This window comes from Schistocerca cancellata, chromosome 5 (genome assembly GCF_023864275.1).
Source record: "Schistocerca cancellata isolate TAMUIC-IGC-003103 chromosome 5, iqSchCanc2.1, whole genome shotgun sequence".
NCBI classification, from domain to species: Eukaryota; Metazoa; Arthropoda; class Insecta; order Orthoptera; family Acrididae; genus Schistocerca; species Schistocerca cancellata.
Window position 1 is genome coordinate 255,090,418 of NC_064630.1, and position 22,616 is coordinate 255,113,033.

Genomic DNA, 22,616 nt, shown 5'->3' on the forward strand with positions numbered 1-22,616 from the left:
ATCATAGTGTCACCAGCAAAGATTGTAAATTTACAATAATTTGCACAACTAGGTGGCACTGACAAGTTTGAGAGACAAGGAGTAAGTTATCAGTAAATTGCACTGATTGTTGTGTACTTAATAAAGTTTATTTACAAGTTAACTGATGCTATTATTTTATTTCCAGCTTTGGGCCAGGTTATGCTGTATGTAGATGGAATGAACGGTGTGATGGAACACAATCAGACAGTTCAGTGGCTGTACACACTTATTGCCAGCAAGTTCCGTCTGGTCGTGAAGACTGCACTGAAACTTCTGCTTGTATTTGTGGAGTATGTGGAAACAAATTGCCTACTGCTCATCCGAGCCATCCATACAGTTGATTCTTCACATGGTTAGTATAATCTAGAAATGTGCCTAGAATCTCCTTAAATGCATGAAATAAAAACTTTGTTGCTGTAATAATAATGCAAGGACTCTCAAATGTGCATTCACCTTTGCACAGCTTATGTATTGTTGCAGAATTTTTTTTTCATATGTTGTGCAGACAAAATGGTCATATGTTTCATAAACAAAGCAATTTATCAGAAAACATATTACAAGTGAAAGTTGTGTAAGTTAGTGTGCCAGATTGAAAGATTGCCATGAGAGATAAACTTGTGCTCGAATAGAGATTATATGGAAGGTATATAGTGTGTGATGTCATTTGTAAACATACTGTTTCTGTTAAAAAGGGAACCTGTTGACCTGATAGTTCCTGCCCTGTGTGTGATGTTGGCAAGAGTCTCCATTTCCTGCTGACATGTGCAATTAACTCCAGACTTAGATTAATCACAAACAGCATGTTTAAGTTACCTGTGGAAATAAAGGATAGGTGGGGAGCTAACAAAACTACTCAAATAAGGGACATATTCAGCTCAGACTCAAATAAACATACACATATATTTTAAATTACATGTACAAGGAAGCTCCCTGTTTGATAGGTGTAATCACGCTGAAATAGGTTGCAAATGATGTTTAGTTGTCCACAAGAACACGGAATGTATCTGGGAATCATTACGCAGTTACTAATAGATTACATATCACGAGCAATAAAGAAATGCAGTAGATAATGATGAGAGCCAAAGAGATGTCATCAAATAATGATACAACAGCAGTAGGACATATGGCACTATCTGAGTGGCTGCACAAATAATCCCTTGACTCATTGGTTATTGTATAACAGGTTAATGTAGCTAAGTCAGTTAATGTCAGTAGGAAGAAATAATATGATCAAAATGATTGCTCATTGAAAACCAGTAGGTTTTTATAAGCTTCTGAGGTTTCAGTACACAGATAAACTTCTACAGACCTGGTGTCTAAAGTGTAGGCCCACTTGGTCTGGAGGCTGACTACAGCAATTGCAGAAATGGGTGCTATTCTCCTGAAGACCAACTAAAAAAATGCCAGGCAATTGCTCTTCTCGAGCCCTACTTCAAACCTCTGGACCTGGGGAAAATGGTTGACTGATCAGTGTGGCCTTACTTTTTATGACTACATCTACATGACAGCTCTGCGAGTCACACTACAGCGCATGGCAGAGCATTCAGGAAACCACTTTCAGATTATTTCTCGACCACTCTTGAAAAGCACATGGGAAAAGTGAACAAATCTTTCTGTGTAAGCTCTGATTTTTCTTATTTTGTTATGATGGTCATTTCTCCCTTCATTGGAGGGAGTCAACAAAATAGTTTCATATTCAGAGCTATTTGTAGCAAGTTCTGAAAGCTTTCCTCTGGGATGTTCAGTTGTCGTATTCTGGTGGCTTTTTACTAGCAACCTGGCACATGAAGACAGGCTTTTATATGAGGGTTGGAACTTAAATAGTGGCAACTATTTATTCACAACCAATACAAAAGAGTTACATATTTGCACCTGTTACTGTCCTTCAAAGTAGTCACCAACTTTGTGTAGAACCCGTTGCCAGCAATGTGGAAGGCTTAGTATAACATTAGCACAGCCTGTTCTGTTGATGGTGCAAATGGAGCAGTCTACTGCCTGTAGAATCTCAGGAATAGTTCTGAAGTAAATGCCATGAAGTGGTTCCTTCATCTTCGGAATCAAATCAGTCACAAGCACTTAAGTCCAGGGAGTATGGTGGATGGTATAGTACCTCCCAGTCCCATCGACCGAACAGATCAGCCACAGCTTGCACTGTATGCGCCCTTGCATTGTCATGCAAAATGATAGGTGGGTTGTGCAGAAAGTGTTGCAGCTTCTTTCGCAAAGCTGGTCACAGGTGGTGCTCCAGAAATGAGCAGTAATACTGCGCATTGACAGTCTTCCGTGGAGGAACGTGATGTGTTATGTTAACACCATCACAGTCATATGTGAGAATCACCATAACTTTCACCATACTGGGGCTCTGATGAACTTCCAACTTTTGTGGCAACCTATAATGACACCATTCGTTGGATTGGCGTTTCTGTTTTGGCTCGTACGATGTGGCCCATGTCTCATCCAGTGTTACGATACGGCGTAAGAAAGCCTCTCCTTCGCACTCATTAACAGTCCAAGTGTGTCTGAGCAGTGTCATAATGCATCCATTTCTGCATTTCCCTCAAGTCATGCGGAACCCATTGTGATGCAATTTTTTGCATGCCCTGGCATTCCTTTAGGATGTGAAGCACAGGCATATGCACTAATCTGGTTTCGTGGATGAGCTTACGAATCATATGGCGTCGATCACTGTCCACTAACATGGCAACAGCATGCACTTCTTCTTCAGAAACGCTAGGACAACCTGCCCAGTGCATGTCTGCCACAGTTTGCCAACCTTCATTGAAGGTTTTTACCCAACGTGCCGTACAGATGGCAATGTCGATTCCCCGCATGCCTCTTGAAGACCTTAATGACACTGTCGTGCTGTACAACCTCTAGCACATTCAGTCTTGATCCAACTCTGTTGTTCCTGTTTCAAAAATGTAGTGACACCATTACGTTAGACTGCTCGCTCACAAGTGATTGTGTTTCCCTCGATTGTGCGCACGCTGGTGACGTGGGACAGGCAAGTCCATTTGCTCAGAGGTAAGGTAAGTATTTCAACAACTTGTGCTATCAGCAACAATACTAGATTCCATTGCATAGTGTCTCCACAGCAGTGTTGCCTCTATTGAAGTTCCAACCTACATAATTTGGCCACCTGCAGTGATAGATTCAGTTTTAACACAAATCACAATCTTGACAATAATTTGTAGCTTATTAATTGCATTAAGTATCAGTTTACAAAATTTGATGAAATTATTTCTGTATCTGTTGAATGTCATCACATTATCATCATCTTCCAGTTCCCAAAGAACTGCACTGAAAATTGATATTAAAATTGATATTAAAATATTTGAATTCTGTAGTTAATAAAGATTATTGAGTTTTAGCTTCAGTTCTATGTAAGTACAGTATATAATGTTGCTCACCATATGTAGTGTCCATCTATTGTTAGCATACAAAATATCAGTACAGAGTGTGGTGCTCTTGCTCAGTAACACAGGATGCATAGCTGCTCCTATGAGCATGCTGTGGATGAGGTCATCTGGAAGCAGCTTGTGTGATGTCCTGCACTGCTGGATAGTGGCCTGTGAAGCTCAACAGTGGTCCACAGTGGCAGTGAGTTTTCAATGCTTGTTTGACTGCATTTAATTGTGGTGCACAAGCTGCTACTATGTACAAGTGATTTTGTAGATACTTATCGACCAGTTGAGGGATGTTGCATCAGGTACTTTCCATCAGATGGAACTCAGGTCTGTATGATCCACGAAAAAGGGGTGCACATCAGTGCAGGATGTCATTCATACAAACTGCAGCTATTACAAGTACCCAAAGGAAACAAATGTATGCTTGTAACAATGTCTTGTTTCCACAGATGGAAACACTCAAATTACCATATTGATCAATTTCCACACAGATGATTTTTGTTGGCTAAAAGGCAAATGCTAGGATTTCAGTTGTCCCCTCTGAACCATGATAAAAATGTCCTAACGACATAATGCTTAAGGAAGCTAAGGTACAAAAGAGCATTTGGCTCCTTAAGCCCTCTTTTGCTTCCAGGGAAGGAATTATTTGCAAAATAAATAAATAAATAAAAATAAAATATTACATGCATGTAGGGTGATCCAGGGATACACCACATGATGGAAGAATCACTTGCCAGGCTACAGCACATATCTGCTGTGCACAATATGGTACCACACCCTGCTATTCCTGGGTCTATTTGAGGTAGGAGAGACACCAGATTTGGTGTGCTGAGTGGTGTCTCTTTGTCAAGAAATCTATATGGCAGGCTGTTGAGTGCGCACTGCAAACTTTCATAGTTGATAACTCACAATGTGATAGGAGAGTTCTGATCCAGGCCTTTGCCAGACAGTTGCTGTGTCAGTTGGACGCAGTCAGACACTCACAGCAAGGTAATGATCATGATGCTGAGGCATAACGTGTGGTTAGCATTGCTGGTATTGCTGTTGAATATTTCCTCCCTCTTGGATATGACTGCACAGCTGTTAAATGAAAAATGGATGCTATTCAGCTCCTAGTCCACCTTATGCTGATTAGGCGGGCCTTTAATCTGCCAGTGATCTGGCCACTTGTAATACCACACAGATGTCGGAAACCACAGTTATACGTTAATAATTTTTATTAAGGTGAAAAACTATGAATGAGAGAAATTTAACATTATATACATGAAGAGTGTCTGTATTCTGACTGAAATTGGTTCTATTAACTGGTTCTATTGGCACACATTATATAGCTCAATGATTAAAAAAAGGTTAATGATGAAAAAGCTTTTTCAATGAAAATGGCTTATTCTTATGGCTTTTAGTGTGCTGAATCTTAATATGATAGCAAACAAGCCACATCACCCATTTCTTTATTTTTATTTATTTATTTATTTAAAATGAAACTCAACAGTTTTAAATGCAGTTTTTCTTTGGAATTTTAATGCTATATACTTTGTATACTATTTCAGTTAATAATGTGAATTGTGGATGGGATAGTATGGTTAAGGGATCATCACCAAATTTGTGACTCAATTGAAGATTTCTTGGCAAGGAAGACACTGCTTGTTATCTACATCCATACCTACATCCACATAGATACTAAACAAGCCATTGTATGCTCCATGGTGGAGGGTACCCTTTACCACTTCTTATCATGATCTTTCCATTTAGACTCAATAATACAAGGGAAAAATGACTCTCTACATCCTCTATATGAACCCTAGTCTCTAATCTTATCTTCATGATCCTTATGCACAATGTATATCGGTAGCAGTATAGTCGATCTGCAGTCACCGTCAAATGCTGGTTCTCTAAATTTTCTCAATAGTGCTTCTCAAAAAGAAAGTTGCCTTCTGCCCAGTGATTCCCATTTGAGTTTCTGATGCATCTTCTTAATATTTGCATGTTTTTTGAACCTACTGGCATCAAATCTAGCAGTCCACCTCTGAACTGATCTGATACCTTCCTTTATTCTGACCTGCAGATACCAAATCCACAAACAGTACTCAACAATGGGTTTTGCTAGTGGCTTATACAGGGTGTTTCAAAAATGACCGGTATATTTGAAACGGCAATAAAAATTAAACGAGCAGCGATAGAAATACACCGTTTGTTGCAATATGCTTGGGACAACAGTACATTTTCAGGCGGGCAAACTTTCGAAATTACAGTAGTTACAATTTTCAACAACAGATGGCGCTGCAAGTGATGTGAAAGATATAGAAGACAACGCAGTCTGTGGGTGCGCCATTCTGTACGTCGTCTTTCTGCTGTAAGCGTGTGCTGTTCACAACGTGCAAGTGTGCTGTAGACAACATGGGTTATTCCTTAGAACAGAGGATTTTTCTGGTGTTGGAATTCCACCGCCTAGAACACAGTGTTGTTGCAACAAGACGAAGTTTTCAACGGAGGTTTAATGTAACCAAAGGACCGAAAAGCGAAACAATAAAGGATCTGTTTGAAAACTTTCAACGGACTGGGAATGTGACGGATGAACGTGCTGGAAAGGTAGGGCAACCGCGTACGGCAACCACAGAGGGCAACGCGCAGCTAGTGCAGCAGGTGATCCAACAGCGGCCTCGGGTTTCCGTTCGCCGTGTTGCAGCTGCGGTCCAAATGACGCCAACGTCCACGTATCGTCTCATACGCCAGAGTTTACACCTCTATCCATACAAAATTCAAACGCGGCAGCCCCTCAGCGCCACTACCATTGCTGCACGAGAGACATTTGCTAACGATATAGTGCACAGGATTGATGACGGCGATATGCATGTGGGCAGCATTTGGTTTACTGCCGAAGCTTATTTTTACCTGGACGGCTTCGTCAATAAACAGAACTGGCGCATATGGGGAACCGAAAAGCCCCATGTTGCAGTCCCATCGTCCCTGCATCCTCAAAAAGTACTGGTCTGGGCCGCCATTTCTTCCAAAGGAATCATTGGCCCATTTTTCAGATCCGAAACGATTACTGCATCACACTATCTGGACATTCTTCGTGAATTTGTGGCGGTACCAACTGCCTTAGACGACACTGCGAACACCTCGTGGTTTATGCAAGATGGTGCCCGGCCACATCGCACGGCCGATGTCTTTAATTTCCTGAATGAATATTTCGATGATCGTGTGATTGCTTTGGGCTATCCGAAACATACAGGAGGCGGCGTGGATTGGCCTCCCTATTCGCCAGACATGAACCCCTGTGACTTCTTTCTGTGGGGACACGTGAAAGACCAGGTGTACCGCCAGAATCCAGAAACAATTGAACAGCTGAAGCAGTACATCTCATCTGCATGTGAAGCCATTCCGCCAGACACGTTGTCAAAGGTTTCGGGTAATTTCATTCAGAGACTACGCCATATTATTGCTACGCATGGTGGATATGTGGAAAATATCGTACTATAGAGTATCCCAGACCGCAGCGCCATCTGTTGTTGAAAATTGTAACTACTGTAATTTCGAAAGTTTGTCTGCCTGAAAATGTACTGTTGTCCCAAGCATATTGCAACAAACGGTGTATTTCTATCGCTGCTCGTTTAGTTTTTATTGCCGTTTCAAATATACCGGTCATTTTTGAAACACCCTGTATGTGGCGTTCTTTACGGATGAGCCACATTTTCCTAAAAATTCCCCAAGTAAACTGAAGTTGATGTTATGCTGTGCTGCAGATTTGTTTGTCTACCTTCCCTTCAAAGGAAAATTAGTTGTGTGTCAGGAAATAGCTAGTAATTTGTATAAGGAATGAGGTAATGAGTTTTGCATCTGAAGGACATTGGACGAGGTAGTGTTTGATAGTGGAAGGCCATGGGCATGATGGATGCTGGAGCAAGTGGCATCGAAAGTGGAGATGGTGAAGAGTTGGTGAAGGAAGTGGTTAGTATCTTTGACGTGGGAGGCTATGTTTTGGTCAACAAGAGCAGAAATTCTTTCAGTGGGAGCACAATAGCCAGTTACAATGGGGCACCACAATTGTTTTGTTTGTGGACTTTGGGGAGTGTGTAGAAGGAGTTAGTGTAGAGTTTGTGGGATGAGGAGGGCGATGGAGTCAGGGAAGAGGTTATGGGAAGGGCCTATGGATTTCAATAGGTATTGGACATTATGTTGAACTCCTAGAATGGAATCGCTATGGTGGAGCGTATAGGTTGAGGAGTCAGAGAGTTTATGGAGACCTTTTAGATTTTCAAAAGAAGCATAGGACAAATAGTCAGTGGTGATCTTTATGAAGGGACTGGTCCAGTAAAAGGCCTGAAATGAGTTAGGAAGTCCACAGAATACCTAAATTAGGATTGCTAGACAAGGCAATCTCAGATTTTTCTGAATATGAGGTTAGAATCCTAACAACTGCACGGCCTTATTTGGTTGGGCTCTATTGTACGATATTCTTTGATTTACAACAATATGCTGCTGATAACTGATAATATAAAACATAATTTTGCATTTCCTCACTTCACACACTAAGGGCACTGGCTGGTGACTTCTGGACCATGAACATGCTTGTATACCCCTTGCACTAACACCAATCTGTTTGGAAAATGACTTCAGACCCATAAACATGTAACTATGCCTCATGCATTTCTTCATATCCTCCCCTGAGTCTGGAAGAAGAACTGAGTGGGAACCTATCCCCCCCCACCCCCTCCCCCGATGAATGAGATATTGAATGCAGAATGACACAATATTACTATCATGTACTGTAGAACCTGGCATGGGACCGGTTTTCTTCTAAAAGCATTACCATGTGACATGGTGTAGTTATCTCCTTTCATTATTAACCACTCCTCTGAGCCCTCAAATTAATCTTTAATTTGAAGTACACATTACTTATGAAGAATAGTTTACCACCCTTTTAAAAGAGATGTATTTTAGTAATATTTTTCATCTCCTTGAACTGTTTATTATTCAATTTTATTCCCTGAATCAAAATACTGTTTTGAGTTATTTTTGTTTGTTTTTTATTGGTAAATGTATGTCCAAACTGGATTTTGTTTCATGATTATGTATAGAACTGTTTGTGAAATACTTAGTAATGCTTCCCTGATTTGTACAACATGTTCGACATATTGGTTGACGTTATCACTTGGTGCAGCAAGGATACCCAGTTATTAAATAGTTCTTTGCAATGAACCCAACTGTACTTCTTGTTATTACTCTTATGGCCTCTCTCTGCAGTTTAAAAACTGTGTCCAAGTTTTGTGCCTTCAATCCCCAGAAAAGACACCATTAGCTAAGAATTGAGTGTATGTAGAAATAGTACATCACCACAAAACAGTGGCCGTTATGAACTGATTAGATTTCCAAGAGCATTACATGCTGATTACATTCTTTTTGCTTGTGTTTTGTGTGTCCATTCCATGTTAATTGACAATATTCACTCCCAAAAACTTCATGTTTTTATAAACAATCTATAGACTTATCATATGTACTTAATGCAACAATTGATTTCCATATTTGTGCTGAAATGCATAATGTTTGTTTTCTTGATGTTCACTGTTAATTTATTATGTTCTGCCCAGTCATTGAGAGTTTCATTTGCTTTCCATAATAGGAGTTCTAATGTTCCATCATTGACTATGGTGTTGATGTCATCAGAAAGGAGAACTTTTTCTCCTTGTTTTATATTATCTTGGAAAGTCATTGATATATTTTAAGAACAGAATGGACCCAATATACTACCCAGAGGAACTCTTGTGTTTGCATTTTTCTTGTCTGACAGTTGTTTTGCTAAAAATTTATAATCAGCAGACATGTAAGACTGATGGATGAGACTGGAACCATTTGTTTGCTATTCCTCTTACACCTGGTGCTCCTAGCTTCTGTGCTTTTATTTTTTGCATTACGTATTATTTTGCAACTGAAAGATTTTAGGAACTGCGGATTAGTGTAGTGCTGTCCGCCCCGGTAGTGGTCAGCGTGACAGACTGCCAATCCTAAGGGCCCGGGTTCGATTCCCGGCTGGGTCGGAAATTTTCTCCGCTCAGGGACTGGGTGTTGTGCTGTCCTAATCATCATCATTTCATCCCCATCGACGCGCAGGTCGCCGAAGTGGCGTCAAATTGAAAGACCTGCACCAGGCGAACGGTCTACCCGACGGAAGGCCCTAGCCACACGACATTTCCATTTCCAGTGTAGTGCTTTCGTAAAGAATTGTTAAATTTAAGTATCTGGAATTGTCAGAACAAGACGGCGCCAGATTAAAATAATTTTTGTACTTCCTTTAAAATGTAACAATGGAAAGTCCAGGTAGGAATTTCAACATGTTATGAAAAGGGCAGATTGCTACTCATCATGAAGATCACATGCTGAGTTGCAGACAGGTGCAATGAAAAGACTGTTATGTATAAGCATTCACCGATAGCCTTCTACAGGGCCATGGGAAAGGGGGGGGGGTGTCTTGTCACCTGTGATGATTTTTTCCAGAAAACAAATTGCCTGCATTTTGCATTTCTATCAAATTGTTGTTTTTGTTCAGGAGTTAAGGTGTGTGGGACAAACTTTGCACACACTTTTCTCCTCTTGAAAACATTCTGGATAATATCTTGAATTCTTGATTTAGAGATGTTGCTACTGCAGTGGTTTGTGGCACAGCTACAAAGACACTTTATGGACACAGATCCACTTCTTAACACTTCCTGCTCTTCCCATGTGCACAAATGTTGTTTTTAGATGTTAGTACAAGCTGCTGCCATAGTTACTTTGCTGACGTCACTTACACGCCAGGAAGAAAATCAGTCTTAGAACTTTTCGGACAGTCAGTTTATGCAGTGTTTTGTTGTTTATTTTTATTTAAACTTCTAGTTGCATAGGAGCAAATCTTCAAGGTCATGGAACATGTCAGTACGTGAAATTACTTTATAAAAGTAATGAGAGATAAAATGTTTATGAACCCAACAAAAGTCAAGCCATAAGTTTAAGTAAACACAGTCAACAATATAACATAGGAATCATCTTAATTTTTTAAGGAACTCCTCAACAGAATAGGAGTGACCCATGAGGAAACTCTTGTTTCGATTTAAAAATACTTGGATTACTGCTAAGGTTTTTGAATTCTTGTGGTAGCTTATTGAAAATGGATGCAGCAGTATACTGCACACCTTTCTGCACAAGAGTTAAGAAAGTGCGGTTCAAATGCAGATTGAATTTCTACCTAGTACTAACGAAGTGAGAGCTGCTAATTCTTGGGAATAAGCTGATATTGTTAACAAGAAATGACAGTAAGGAGTATATATATTGGGAGGCCAATATCAAATTCCCCAGGCTAGTGAGCAGGGGTTGACAAGATGTTCGCAAACTTGCACCACTTATTGCTCGAACTGCCCATTTCTGAGCCAAAAATATCCTTTTAGAATGGGAAGAGTTACGCCAAAATATAGTATCATACGACATTAGTGAATGAAAATAAGCAAAGTAGACTAATTTTAGTGGAGCAGTCACTTACTTCAGATACCTTTCAAACAGTAAAAATGGCAGTATTAAGTCTTTGAACAAGATCTTGAATGTGGTCTTTCCACAACAGTTAGTAATCTATCTGAACACCTAGAAATTTGAACTGTTCAGTTTCACTGATCATATGACCATTCTCTGAAATTAAAATGTTGTTTTTGTTGAACTGTGTGTTAGAAACTGTAAAAACTGAGTCTTACTTTGATTTAGCATGGAGAGCTGCATCAAACCAGTCTCAGGACTGAAGACCACAACAACAACTACTGTGATTTAGCATTAGTTTATTTTCTACAAGCCATGAACTTGCGTCATGAACTGCACTATTTGAAACAGAGCCAATGTTGCACTCATCCTTTGCTACCATGCCAGTGTCATCAGCAAACAGAAATATTTTAGAATTACCCATAATACTAGAAGGCATATCATTTATGTAAATAAGGAACAGGAGTGGCCCCAACACTGATCCTTGGGGCACCCACCATTTGACCATACCCCACTCAGATCCCACATCACAGCCATTCTCAAAACTGTGAATAATAACCTTTTGCTGTCTGTGTTTGAAGTAAGAGGTGAAACAATTGTGAGCTACTCCCTGTATTCCGTAATGGTCCAACTTTTGGAGCAACACAATCAAACGCCTTAGGTAAATAAAAACTACACCTAGCATTCGAAACCTTTTGTTTAATCCTCCAGTACCTCGCAGAGAAAAGAGAATATAGATTTTCAGTTATTAAATGATTTCTAAAGCTGAACTGTACATTTTATAGCAAATTATGTGATATAAAATGATTAATTTTCCTTAGATGCACTGCCATTTCAATAACTTTAGCAAATACCGATGGCATAGAAATATGTCTAAAATTGTCTCCATTATCTCTTTCTCCCTTTTTAAAAAGCAGTTTTTCTACTGTGTACTTTAATCATTCAGGAAACTGACCATTCTTAAAGGAAAAATTACAAATATGGCTAAGTACAGGGCTAATATGTGCAGCACAATACTTCAATATTCTGCTAGGCACTCCATTATATCTATGAGAGTCCTTAGTCTTCAGTGATTTAATTATTGAATCAATCTCCCCCTTGTCAGTATCACAGAGGAGTATTTCAGACATCAATCTCGGAAAGGCATTTTCCAAGAGAGTTATATCGTTCCCTGTAGAAACTAAGTTTTTATTTAATTCACTAGCAAAGCTCAGAAAATGATTGTTAAATACTGTACATGTATCTGACTTATCGTACAGAAATACTTTTACTTTGAACTGACTTTATATTGTTGACCTTATGCTGCTGACCAGACACTTCCTTCACAATGGATCATATGATTTTAATTTTATCCTGTGAATTTGCTATTCTCTTTGGCTACCACATACTCTTTGCCTTCCTAACAACATTTTTAAGCACCTTAAAATACTATTTGTAATGGGCTACTGTAGCTTGATTGTGATTACTTCCAAATTTTGATATAATTCCCACTTTGTTCTACATGATGTCCTTATCCCACTAGTCAGCCACTCAGGCTGCCTTTTACTGCGAGTACCCTGTTTACAACATTCTAATGCAAAATGAGAAATGTGTTAAGGAAAGCATTGTATTTGTCATCTATGTTATCAGCACTATAAACATCCTGCCACTCTTGTTCCTTAACGAGGGTTAAAAAACTCTTTATTGCCATTGTATTAGCTTTCCTGCATAGTTTGTAACTATATGTTACGTTTGTTTGAGTACAAAAGCCTTTTAATGTTAAAATTTATGCATCATGATCTGAAAAGCCATTCACCCTTTTATTAACAGAGGGCCCATCTAGTAATGAAGAGTGAATAAAAATATTGTCTGTGGCTGTGGTACTGTTCCCCTGCCCCCTGGTTGGGGAGAAAAAAAATAGTCTGCTTCAGATCATATGAGTTTAAAAGATCTGCCAACACCCTTTTTCTTGCATGATCATATACAAAATTAATATTGAAGTCACCATGTATAACTAGTTTTTGATACTTCCTATAAAGTGAACCAAGAACCCTCTCTAGCTTGAGCAGAAATGCTCTGAAGTCAGAGTTATGGGACTATAAACAACAACAATTAGAAGTTTAGTTTCACTAAATTCAACTGCCCCTGCACAACATTCAAATACCTATTCAGTACAGTACTGTGATACTACTAGGGACTCAAATGGAATACTGTTTTTTATGTACATGACCACTCCCCCACTCCACAAAGAACTCCTTGAAAAACAGTCAGCTAATCTGTATCCTGCTAAAGGAAGCCTCTGAATTGTCAAATTATTTAGGTGGTGCTCTGATATACCAATAATGTCAGAGTCAACATATATAAGCAATTCACTAGTTTTATCTCTAGGACCTCTTATATTACAATGAAATATGCTAATTCCTTCTCTACTTGGCTACCTGACCCCCCTGTGAAGGTGATACCTTTGTTAGAGGATCTTCCTTCAAGCGGGTACACCTATCACCTGATTTCAGTGTAAAAAAAGGTACAGCTGTAACACCAACTGTTACAGGAATTTTTCAGTGAGTAATCCCACCATTATCCACACCAAGGTTGTGTAATGCATACCACCATGCTGTTCAAAGACTTTAATTCATCTTCAGGCTAGTGTAATTTGTTCTTAGTAGACTGCACATTTTGATTAATACATACATCCTACCTTTCACATACACATTGAAGAAGTCTCTAAACGGGTTGAGACACTTTTAAGGGTGGGGAACCTGTTGTCATAATTTATCCTAAAACAAGCCTTATGCTCCTACCTATGACAACATGTATTTGGACTTGTGTAGCCCCACACCCATCTGCAATACTCTCATTAATTAACTGCACCAACATCTCCTGCAGATCTTGCATTGCTAGCATTCCTGGAAGAAAGGATATTGCAGAGACAAGGCATAGTCACAGCCTTGGGGATGTTTCCAGAATGAAATTTTCACTCTGCAGTGGAGTGTACTCTGATAGGAAACCTCCTAGCATATTAAAACTGTGTGCTGGACTGAGACTCGAACTCGGGACCTTTGCCTTTCGTGGCAAGTGCTCTACCAACTGAGCTACGGTACCCAAGCATGACTTAATCACCTGTCCTCATAACTTTAATTCCACCAGTACCTTGTCTCCTACCTTCCAAACTTCATTGAAGTTCTCCTGAACACCTTGCAGACTCCTGGAAGAAAGGATACTGCAGAGACATGGCTTAGTCACAGTCTGAGGGATGTTTCCAGAATTAAATTTTCACTCTACAGCAGAGTGTGCACTGATATGCCAGGAAGTTACATATCGATGCACAGTCCACTGCAGAGTGAAAATTTCATTCTGAGAACATCCCCCAGACTGTGGCCAAGCCATGTCTCCACAATATCCTTTCTTCCAGGAGTGCTAATTCTGCAAGGTCTGCTGAAGAGCTTCTGCGAAGTTTGGAAGATAGGAGACGAGGTACTGGTGGTATTAAAGTTGTGAGGATAGGTCGTGAGTTGTGCTTGGGTAGCTCAGTTGGTGGAGCACTTGCCAATCAAAGGCAAAGGTCCCGAGTTTGAGTATCGGTCCGGCACACAGTTTTAATCTGCCAGGAAGTTTCATATCAGTGCACACACTGCTGCAGAGTGAAAATTTCATTCTGGGAACATGAGATATTTCCTAAAAACAACACAGAGATGTAAAATATTCACTTTTGTGACAAGAAAAAAGATGCTAGAGTGACTGTACCATGGTGGTCTAGGTATGGCACAGTGATTTTTTATGGGTCTTGCACATCACTTAACAAATGAATTAATTTAGTCCTGGCTCTGTAAAACATTTTAATGCATAAACTCTCTGTTTGTGGTTCACCTAGAAATTCAACTTTTGAGTAAAAAATTTAAATTGGCCATCGAAAGTAAGAAGAATATGTGGATGCATATCACTGCATTTGTAACAGGTTTTTTAACTACTCACCATATTTCCACTTGTGATGTCTTCTTTATTTTCTTACAGGGGCTCTTCCCTGGAGTAACATAATAAAATTGCTGAAGGATTTTGACACAGCTGACACTGAACTGCTCATATATGCAACTACACTAATAAACAAAACACTGAATGGTATTCCTGATCAAGATACATATTATGATCAGGTTGATGCCCTAGAGGAACAAGGCATTGAAGCTGTAATACAGAGGTAAGGTTTTATTATTTCATATATGTAGGAAAAAAGGTTTTCTTTTCTATGTCTATGTTATATCTCATAAGCAACTACCGATTACCCAACCAAAACATTTGCATGCCATTTTGTTTCTATACAAATGAAGATCTTCCTAATACACAAGTGGAGATTTTCGTAGTTTTATGTATTATTATTACTACTATTTACTTTAGCACACAATATATGAGAGAGTACATAAAACATTTTGTAAATCTCATAAATACTGAATTTCAGTTGAGACAGTAGTTTTCCAACAAAAAGCTACAGGTTATTCTTTAAAGTTATATGCTGTGTGATCCTGCCAACTGACAGGGAGGGGGGGGGGGGGGGAGAGAAAGAAAGATTACTGCAACTTCCTATGTGCTACTGAGTTGGCCGCTGTGGCTGAGTGATTCTAGGCATTTCAGTCCAGAACCGCGCTGCTGCTACAGTCGCAGGTTCAAATCCCGCCTCAGGCATGAATGTGTGTGATGTCCTTAGGTTGGTCAGGTTTAAGTAGTTCTAAGTCTAGGGGACTGATGACCTCAGATGCTAAGTCCCATAGTGCTGAGAGCCATTTTTAGCTACTGGGGAAATAATAATGTGCATCAAATCATATGTATAAAACAGTTGAGGCTTTAATGGGCACTTGCTGATGTATTGCCTGTATGCTTCCATCTTGGGAGCACAAGCTGAAGTTTGTTTAATAATTTTCCTGACATGATTCACCAGTAGGAGTGGCTGTTATTTTCAAAGATCCCCATAGCTGGTGGCAGACTGGAATTGGACCTGTATTTTGAAACTATAAGTAGCTGTCACACAAATGTCTGAAGGCTTTTCCTTGGTCATCACCACTATGTTTCTCTCCTTGATACCTGGAATGGTTGTTCGCTGCAGCATGGGAATACAGGATCCATTTACCCTGAGGCTTTCTTTCTTCTTGTTGAAACTATTGTCATGTTTGTAAATTTCTGTGACTTCTCCAAACACAATGTAAAGACTATTTGCAAACAGACCAAGGAGATCAAAGAATGGCTCAGATCATCAAAAGACAAAATGGACCCACTCACAGTCTTAGGAATGTATCGCATACTGTGTAGATGTGGAAAAATCTATATTGGAATGTCTGAAAGATCCACCAGTACCAGGATCACTGAACACAAACAATATTATAGGTTCAGACAAGTGGAGAAATTGGCCATGTCAGAACAATGCACAATGTAAGATCGATCACATCATACAATTTGCCAACACAGGGCTTCTAGCCATGGACAAGAGCTACCACACTTGTATTGATTTGTTTGGGGAACCCACAGGAATTCAAAACATGACAATAACTTTCAACAAGGAGGAAGAAACATAAGACAAATGATTCCTGGATTCATAAGCTGCAGCAAATTACCATTGCATGTACAAAGGGGAGAACTACAGTGTCAATAACCAGGGAAAAGCCTCATTGACATTGGCACGACAGGTACATACAATCTCAGGCTGTGGGCTTGACTCTAGTCTGCTGCCAGCAATGTAGGATGAATCTTTGACAATGCCAGCCACTCCTGCTGGCAAAATGTCAGGAAAATCATTAAACAAATGTCAGCCAAAGATCCTGAGACAGAAGCCAACAGGCAATACATCAAATTGTATGTGGTATTAAAACATCAACATCATTCTTAGGGTGATAGCTCTGAAACAAATCCTTAGTTAATGGCACCTTATTCCAGATTCACATTATGAAAGGGAAGGATGTATTTTAGAAAAAGACAAGGACAGAAAATCCTTAGGTAATTTAAGAAATGCTGCCACACATGCTTTTTTCCAATTACTGGAATTTGCATAGGTGGTAGCTATACAAATAACCCACAATTACTTATTTATATTGCTTATTCCAGTCTTTTTCCTATTTTTCAAGGAAATGTAAGCTATTATTGATTTAGAGACCTACATTTGAGACCAATAACTTACTGGCAGCATCTAATGTTGCTTTCTGTAAAGGATTCTATACAGGGAGAATTGAGTTCTAGTTGAAAGAAAAAAACAGTGTATATTAACCTGTTGGCATTGTTTAAAACTGTGTTGAGACCTTCAAGTGTATAAATTACAAAATTTTGCAATGGTTGCTGAGGAGCTAGGTATTAGCAGATTGCAGTCAAGAGTCTTATCTCCATTGCAGATAACAGATTTTCATATTAACAAAAAAATATAACAGGAATGAAACTAAGTTGCAGTTACAAAGCACAATATATGGTTTCCCTCAAGATTTTTATCCACATTTACATCCAGATCTATAATTATACTGTAGAAGCCACTTTATGGTATGTGACAAAGGGCATTCCACATGTCACTATTGTTTCTCATTTTCCTGTAGATGACTCTAATTGTAGTCAGAACTGCCAAATCAGATGAGAGGTTTAAGAGAAGCTGGAACTAATGTGCAAACAACTTAAGGAGTTTGCAGTGTTACCACCCATGTTGCTAATAATAATTTATGCTGCCCTCTAGGATATGGCTGAACTGAAATACAACCTTACTTCTATTTTTGGCTCTATGTTGTGTAGGGAGTTGGTTGCATTTCTTACTTGTAGTTCAGTTAATAAATCAACTGCACCCAATTTCCTGTAAGCACACAGGTAAATAATAATGACATGGCAAACTATTAAAAATTTCTCTAATCAAGACAAATTGGTCATAAAAAATACAAGTTTTCCATAAATACTTTTCACTTGTAGCAGTTGGCCTTAGTCTCTGACATTGTGTAAAAGTAACTTATGCAAATATTTTATCCTGTGATGCCTATTACAATTTTATGTTGACAAGAGCCTCTACCTGTGGACATTTAGTAGTGAGCATTCATTCTGCAGTATGGCATATGTAATCTGTCTGCTACGTAAAGCCATGGCTTCGTAAAATTCTTATTTTGTCAATTTTGTATATGACAAGAGCCACTCGGCTTCATCTAATCTAATGTGATGTAACAAGGTCCACTACTTCTGAAGAAGATATTTTTACAAATATCAGAACCTAGGTCAAGGGCCAATAAACCTTTATTTGCAACTGTTTGGCTGATTTTTAACCTCTTCACTTTTCACTTGTGCCTGTTGTGAGCTTGAACAGATATTAACAGCAAAGCAAAACAAAATGTTTAAGTTCTTAGACTAATCCATGAGCCCCATACAGTGAAGATAATGCTGTAAAATTTCAAAGTTCGAAGTGCTAATGTGTCCAGTAAATCATAGTTCAGCAAACAAAGAAGTAATACAAGCCCCAATTGTTTGTTACACCACAGAAATAATGCACAACAGTGGCAAACACAAATAATAAAAAACCCTGACTGATCAACCATCTGAACGTAAATAAAAGATCCAACTGTTTGTCAAATCACAAATAAATGTAAGTGTGAATAATTCCAAGTTCACACTAAAACAGGTGGCCGGCTATCCAAGCCGAGTAATATGGCTCCTGTTCCTGGCATGGTCACAAACTGATTCTGTTCTCCAGCATTAGACTGGCCCTTAAAATATTGCTGGACTGGACTCACTGAAATTACCTGTCATTCACAGAATTTTCTGCAGTACAAAATAAATTTTTTCAACCCTTGATGTTAACTAAAGTGTAATTCCAAGCTTTCATGCTGATTAACTCAAGATGATGTGGTAAGCTGTGCAGTGGATAGTCTGTCTACAATTAATAAAAATATAAAATTAGCATAATTGCACAGTTTCATTTATTAGCCCTCAAGCAGGGGCACCTGTGTATAAAATGCACCAACTACAAATAAAATTGTCTTGTACCATTCCATTGTCCTTTTACAATTGTGAGCCCATACATATTCCTTTATTATTGCTTTGTCTAATACAGTGATAAGTTGTGTTGTCATATGTCCCAGTGAACAGCATTTTCTTTTCTACATTTTTCACTTACTAACCCTATCATCTGTGGTATCACTGTTTTTAATCATCATCATCATCATAATAGCAAAGGTGTGAAATATATGTCCTGGTTGTTGCTTATATTTGGCTGTTTCTTCTGAATATGTTGTGATTCATGATGTTACTGTCGGACCTGACAATACAGCTGCTTTTATCTGAATACATATTGGATTTCGCTTCTATGCTGATGTGAGGCTGTGACAGTTTCTCTTGCTTCCAAACTTATTGTCTGCCCACTGCTCTCTCATAATAGGCTACGTAGAACCAGCTGCTAGCAAATTCCTTTTTTGTTCGCACAATACACCATGGTGAACATTAACAACATTGGAGCATGAAACACCTACCTAAGTACACCACTGGCTCCTATCCAGACTGTTACTATCTCCTGCAGAGATTAATACTATTCTCAAATATTTGTCCAATTTTAAAGTTAATTCAGTTTTGACCAGAAATGGATTCAAGCAAACTGCAGTTCGTACATGTTAGATTTTCCTAAAAAGCCAAAGTACACCTGATTAGCAGTGTGCTGTAATTTGCTGCCCTCTCACTACCCACCTTCCCACCTTCCCACTCTCATTTAGCTCTCAGTCAATCCCATAGTGCTGTGCAAGCAAGTGTGAAATGCAGACTGCAATATCTTAGGGTGCAGGTCATATATAACAACAGCATCTGATACATAAATTAAAGATCACAATCATAATTCAGTCCAATTTTTGAGCTTTCACTCATCCTGTGATCTACTGATGTCTGTTGGTACTGTCTCCATGACGGGTCTTGTCACTGTCATTTAGTCTCACAACAACGATGAGTAAGTTTAATATGGTTTATTTTTTTTTGTTAGACATTTCATTCTGGATTAATTTTCCTTCTCATTTCATCTTAATGTCACCATCATGTTCTAAAGCTGATTGAAAGTTGCTATCCTTTTTCTCCAGTATTCTAATACATGAGCAGCAACCAAATTTCTCATTTGTAGCCCACTTTGTAAATCATTACTGTCTCTCGCAATCTAATAAAATATTGAGCTGGGTTCATAATCTAGTACTGTTTTTTGAAAGGCAACATTTTTGCTTTTTAATGTTATCTTTACTTAAAATGCAGCATTTATGTTCATGATATCCATATATGGATGAGAGCATTTGTTGCAAAACTATTCAAATACAACAAGAGTTTGTAAGATTATAGGATGTAGTGCTATTTCTTCCTGTGTTTCACAAAGTTGCCAAATGTTAAGCAGAACAATAGACTGTTGTAGTGGCTAGTTCATAGTTCTTAGCATGTCCTGTGGACTAGTGCTGCAGGAGTGAAATGACACATGATGGTTTGAGCAACATCGATACAATATGGAGCAGTTTGGCGTATCTGCAAATCTTAGCCTGTTCGAGCATGAGTATCATTTGCTGAGGCCTAAAGATGAACCCTACGTAGCCGGTCACTGTGGCCGAGCGGTTCTAAGGTGCTTCAGTCTGGAACCGCGCTGCTGCTACAGTCGCAGGTTCAAGTTCTGCCTCAGGCATGGATGTGTGTGATGTCCTTAGGATAGTTAGGTTTAAGTAGTTCTAGGTCTAGGGGACTGATGACCTCAGATGTTAAGTCCTATAGTGCTTAGAGCCATTTGAACCTTTTAAACCCTACATACACTATTAAACAACATAAAAACACCAACTTCCACAGCAATAACTTAATCTGCAAATGTAAGATGACCCTCCATTTTTTACTGACAAATTGGGAAAAACCTTGTCTTATAATTGGGTAAATATGGCAAAATAAACAGTGAACAAGGTGTGGAAAAGTATATGATTGGTGCAAGAAAATGCCCCACGTTCTGAGCTAGTGGCACAATCCCACATTTTGGAAGTTTTCTATGAGATAATTAGTAGTTGAATAAGAATTTGGCTGAGATCTGATCCAGGTGTACCCTTTAATGCTTCGAGTGGGTCATTACTGGGGGGAGGAGGTAACACTTGTATTTGGCAACAGAGTGACCCTACAAGTGAGGTCTACAGGAGGACAACAGCACAATTCTCAGCATCAGGAATACCAGAGAAGACCATCAGAAACCTTTTGGCATGGAGTCCAGTACCACCTAGGTTGTATCTTCTATCGAGAGTGCATAAAGAGGGCATCCCATTACACCCTATAATCATCAATATAGGTGCCTCAATGTCTCAGCTTGTCAGGTTCCTCAAGACTGCTGAGATCTTATGTATGGAAACCCTGACACTATGTAAACAACTTGACAGACTTCGCACAAAGTCTGATGGACCTACACATTTCAGACATTGCCATAATGGTCAATTTTGACGTCGTTTATTTGTTCAGCAGAGTGCCACCAAAGGATCTGATAGAACTGACAAGTGAAATATTTGACCATGAAATGACAGACCTGTCCAGGCATATGGTAACACCCACCTATGTGTTATACATCATGAACAAGCCGAGGATGTAGCTAAGAGCAATTCACTGTTTCCAGTGATGGGGAATCTGTTCGTAGAACACTCTGAGAAAACAGCTTTGGACTCATACATTTGCAGACCATCCAATTTCTTTTGCATGTGAATTACATGTTTGTGACATGGCCCCATAGAATGGGGAAGCTCAGTGAGTTCTTTCATCTGAGCTAATGCACCCCCCCCCCCCCCCTCCCCAATGTCAGATTCATTATGAAACTGGAGAAAGATGGACAGTTGCTGTTCTTGGATGTCCTGGTGGGGTGGAAGACAGATAGATCACTTGAGCACAAAGTTTACTGCAAACCAACCCAAACTAACCAGTACGTCCTCGTTGATAGCTACTACCATCATGCCCAGAAGAGTAGTGTCTTGAGGACCGTGACCCATAATGAATGCATCCTATCAGATGAAAAAAGCTTGGCCTCTGAATTAAAGCATTTGTGAGAAGTCTTCCACAAATATGGCTACTCCATAGCCCAAATTGAATGTGCACTACATCAGTCCCCTTCCAAAGAAAAAGAAGAAACAGAAGAGGACAGACAAAGAGGTTTTAACATGTACACTATATGTAGAGGCTGTCACTGTGAAGACCAACAGTATTTTAAACAAATTTGGCATTGAATGTGTGACATGTGCAGGCACCAAGATGTGCAGCCTATGTGGCTATGAAAAAGACAACCTAGGCTTAGAAAGCCAAGTGTTTACAACATCCTTTCAGAGTGTGGCATGCATACATTGCCAAAACAACCTGAACAGTGGAAGATAGATGTATTGGTTAACACTAATACCACACTAGGCTAGGACAACTCAGGAAATCTTCAGTATCTGAGTGCTGCTGTCTGCAGTACAAGCACTATATGCAGTATGATAATATGAGAATCCACAGACTTCCAGGTTCCAGGAAGTGACTGCAACCAAGCAGGGGAAAACCTGATCAATAGACATGCTGACTACCAACTCGGCAAGGCATGGGGCTCCAAGCTCATATCACTGAAGGAGCAACAGCATTTGCATATGATAAACAGTACAAAATAGTGAAAGTGAAAATAGAACTTCATCGATGTGTCCTTTGGTGGCAGAGGAGACAGTAGACACAAATAATGTAGATGGGAGTGTGGACCTGAGAGCTGATGGC

The 22,616-nt window shown here is 39.3% G+C and overlaps 1 protein-coding gene across 5 annotated transcripts in view; it reads left to right on the top strand.

Annotated features, from left to right (window-relative positions):
- LOC126188884 (FH1/FH2 domain-containing protein 3) overlaps positions 1-22,616 on the top strand; it is a 637,930-nt gene that overhangs the window by 498,374 nt on the left and 116,940 nt on the right. For all 5 annotated transcript variants that reach the window (XM_049930556.1, XM_049930557.1, XM_049930558.1 and 2 more), the window contains 2 exons: positions 167-373; positions 14,919-15,099. In XM_049930556.1, the coding sequence (XP_049786513.1) occupies positions 167-373; positions 14,919-15,099 (388 nt within the window). The remainder of the gene's footprint in view (positions 1-166; positions 374-14,918; positions 15,100-22,616) is intronic.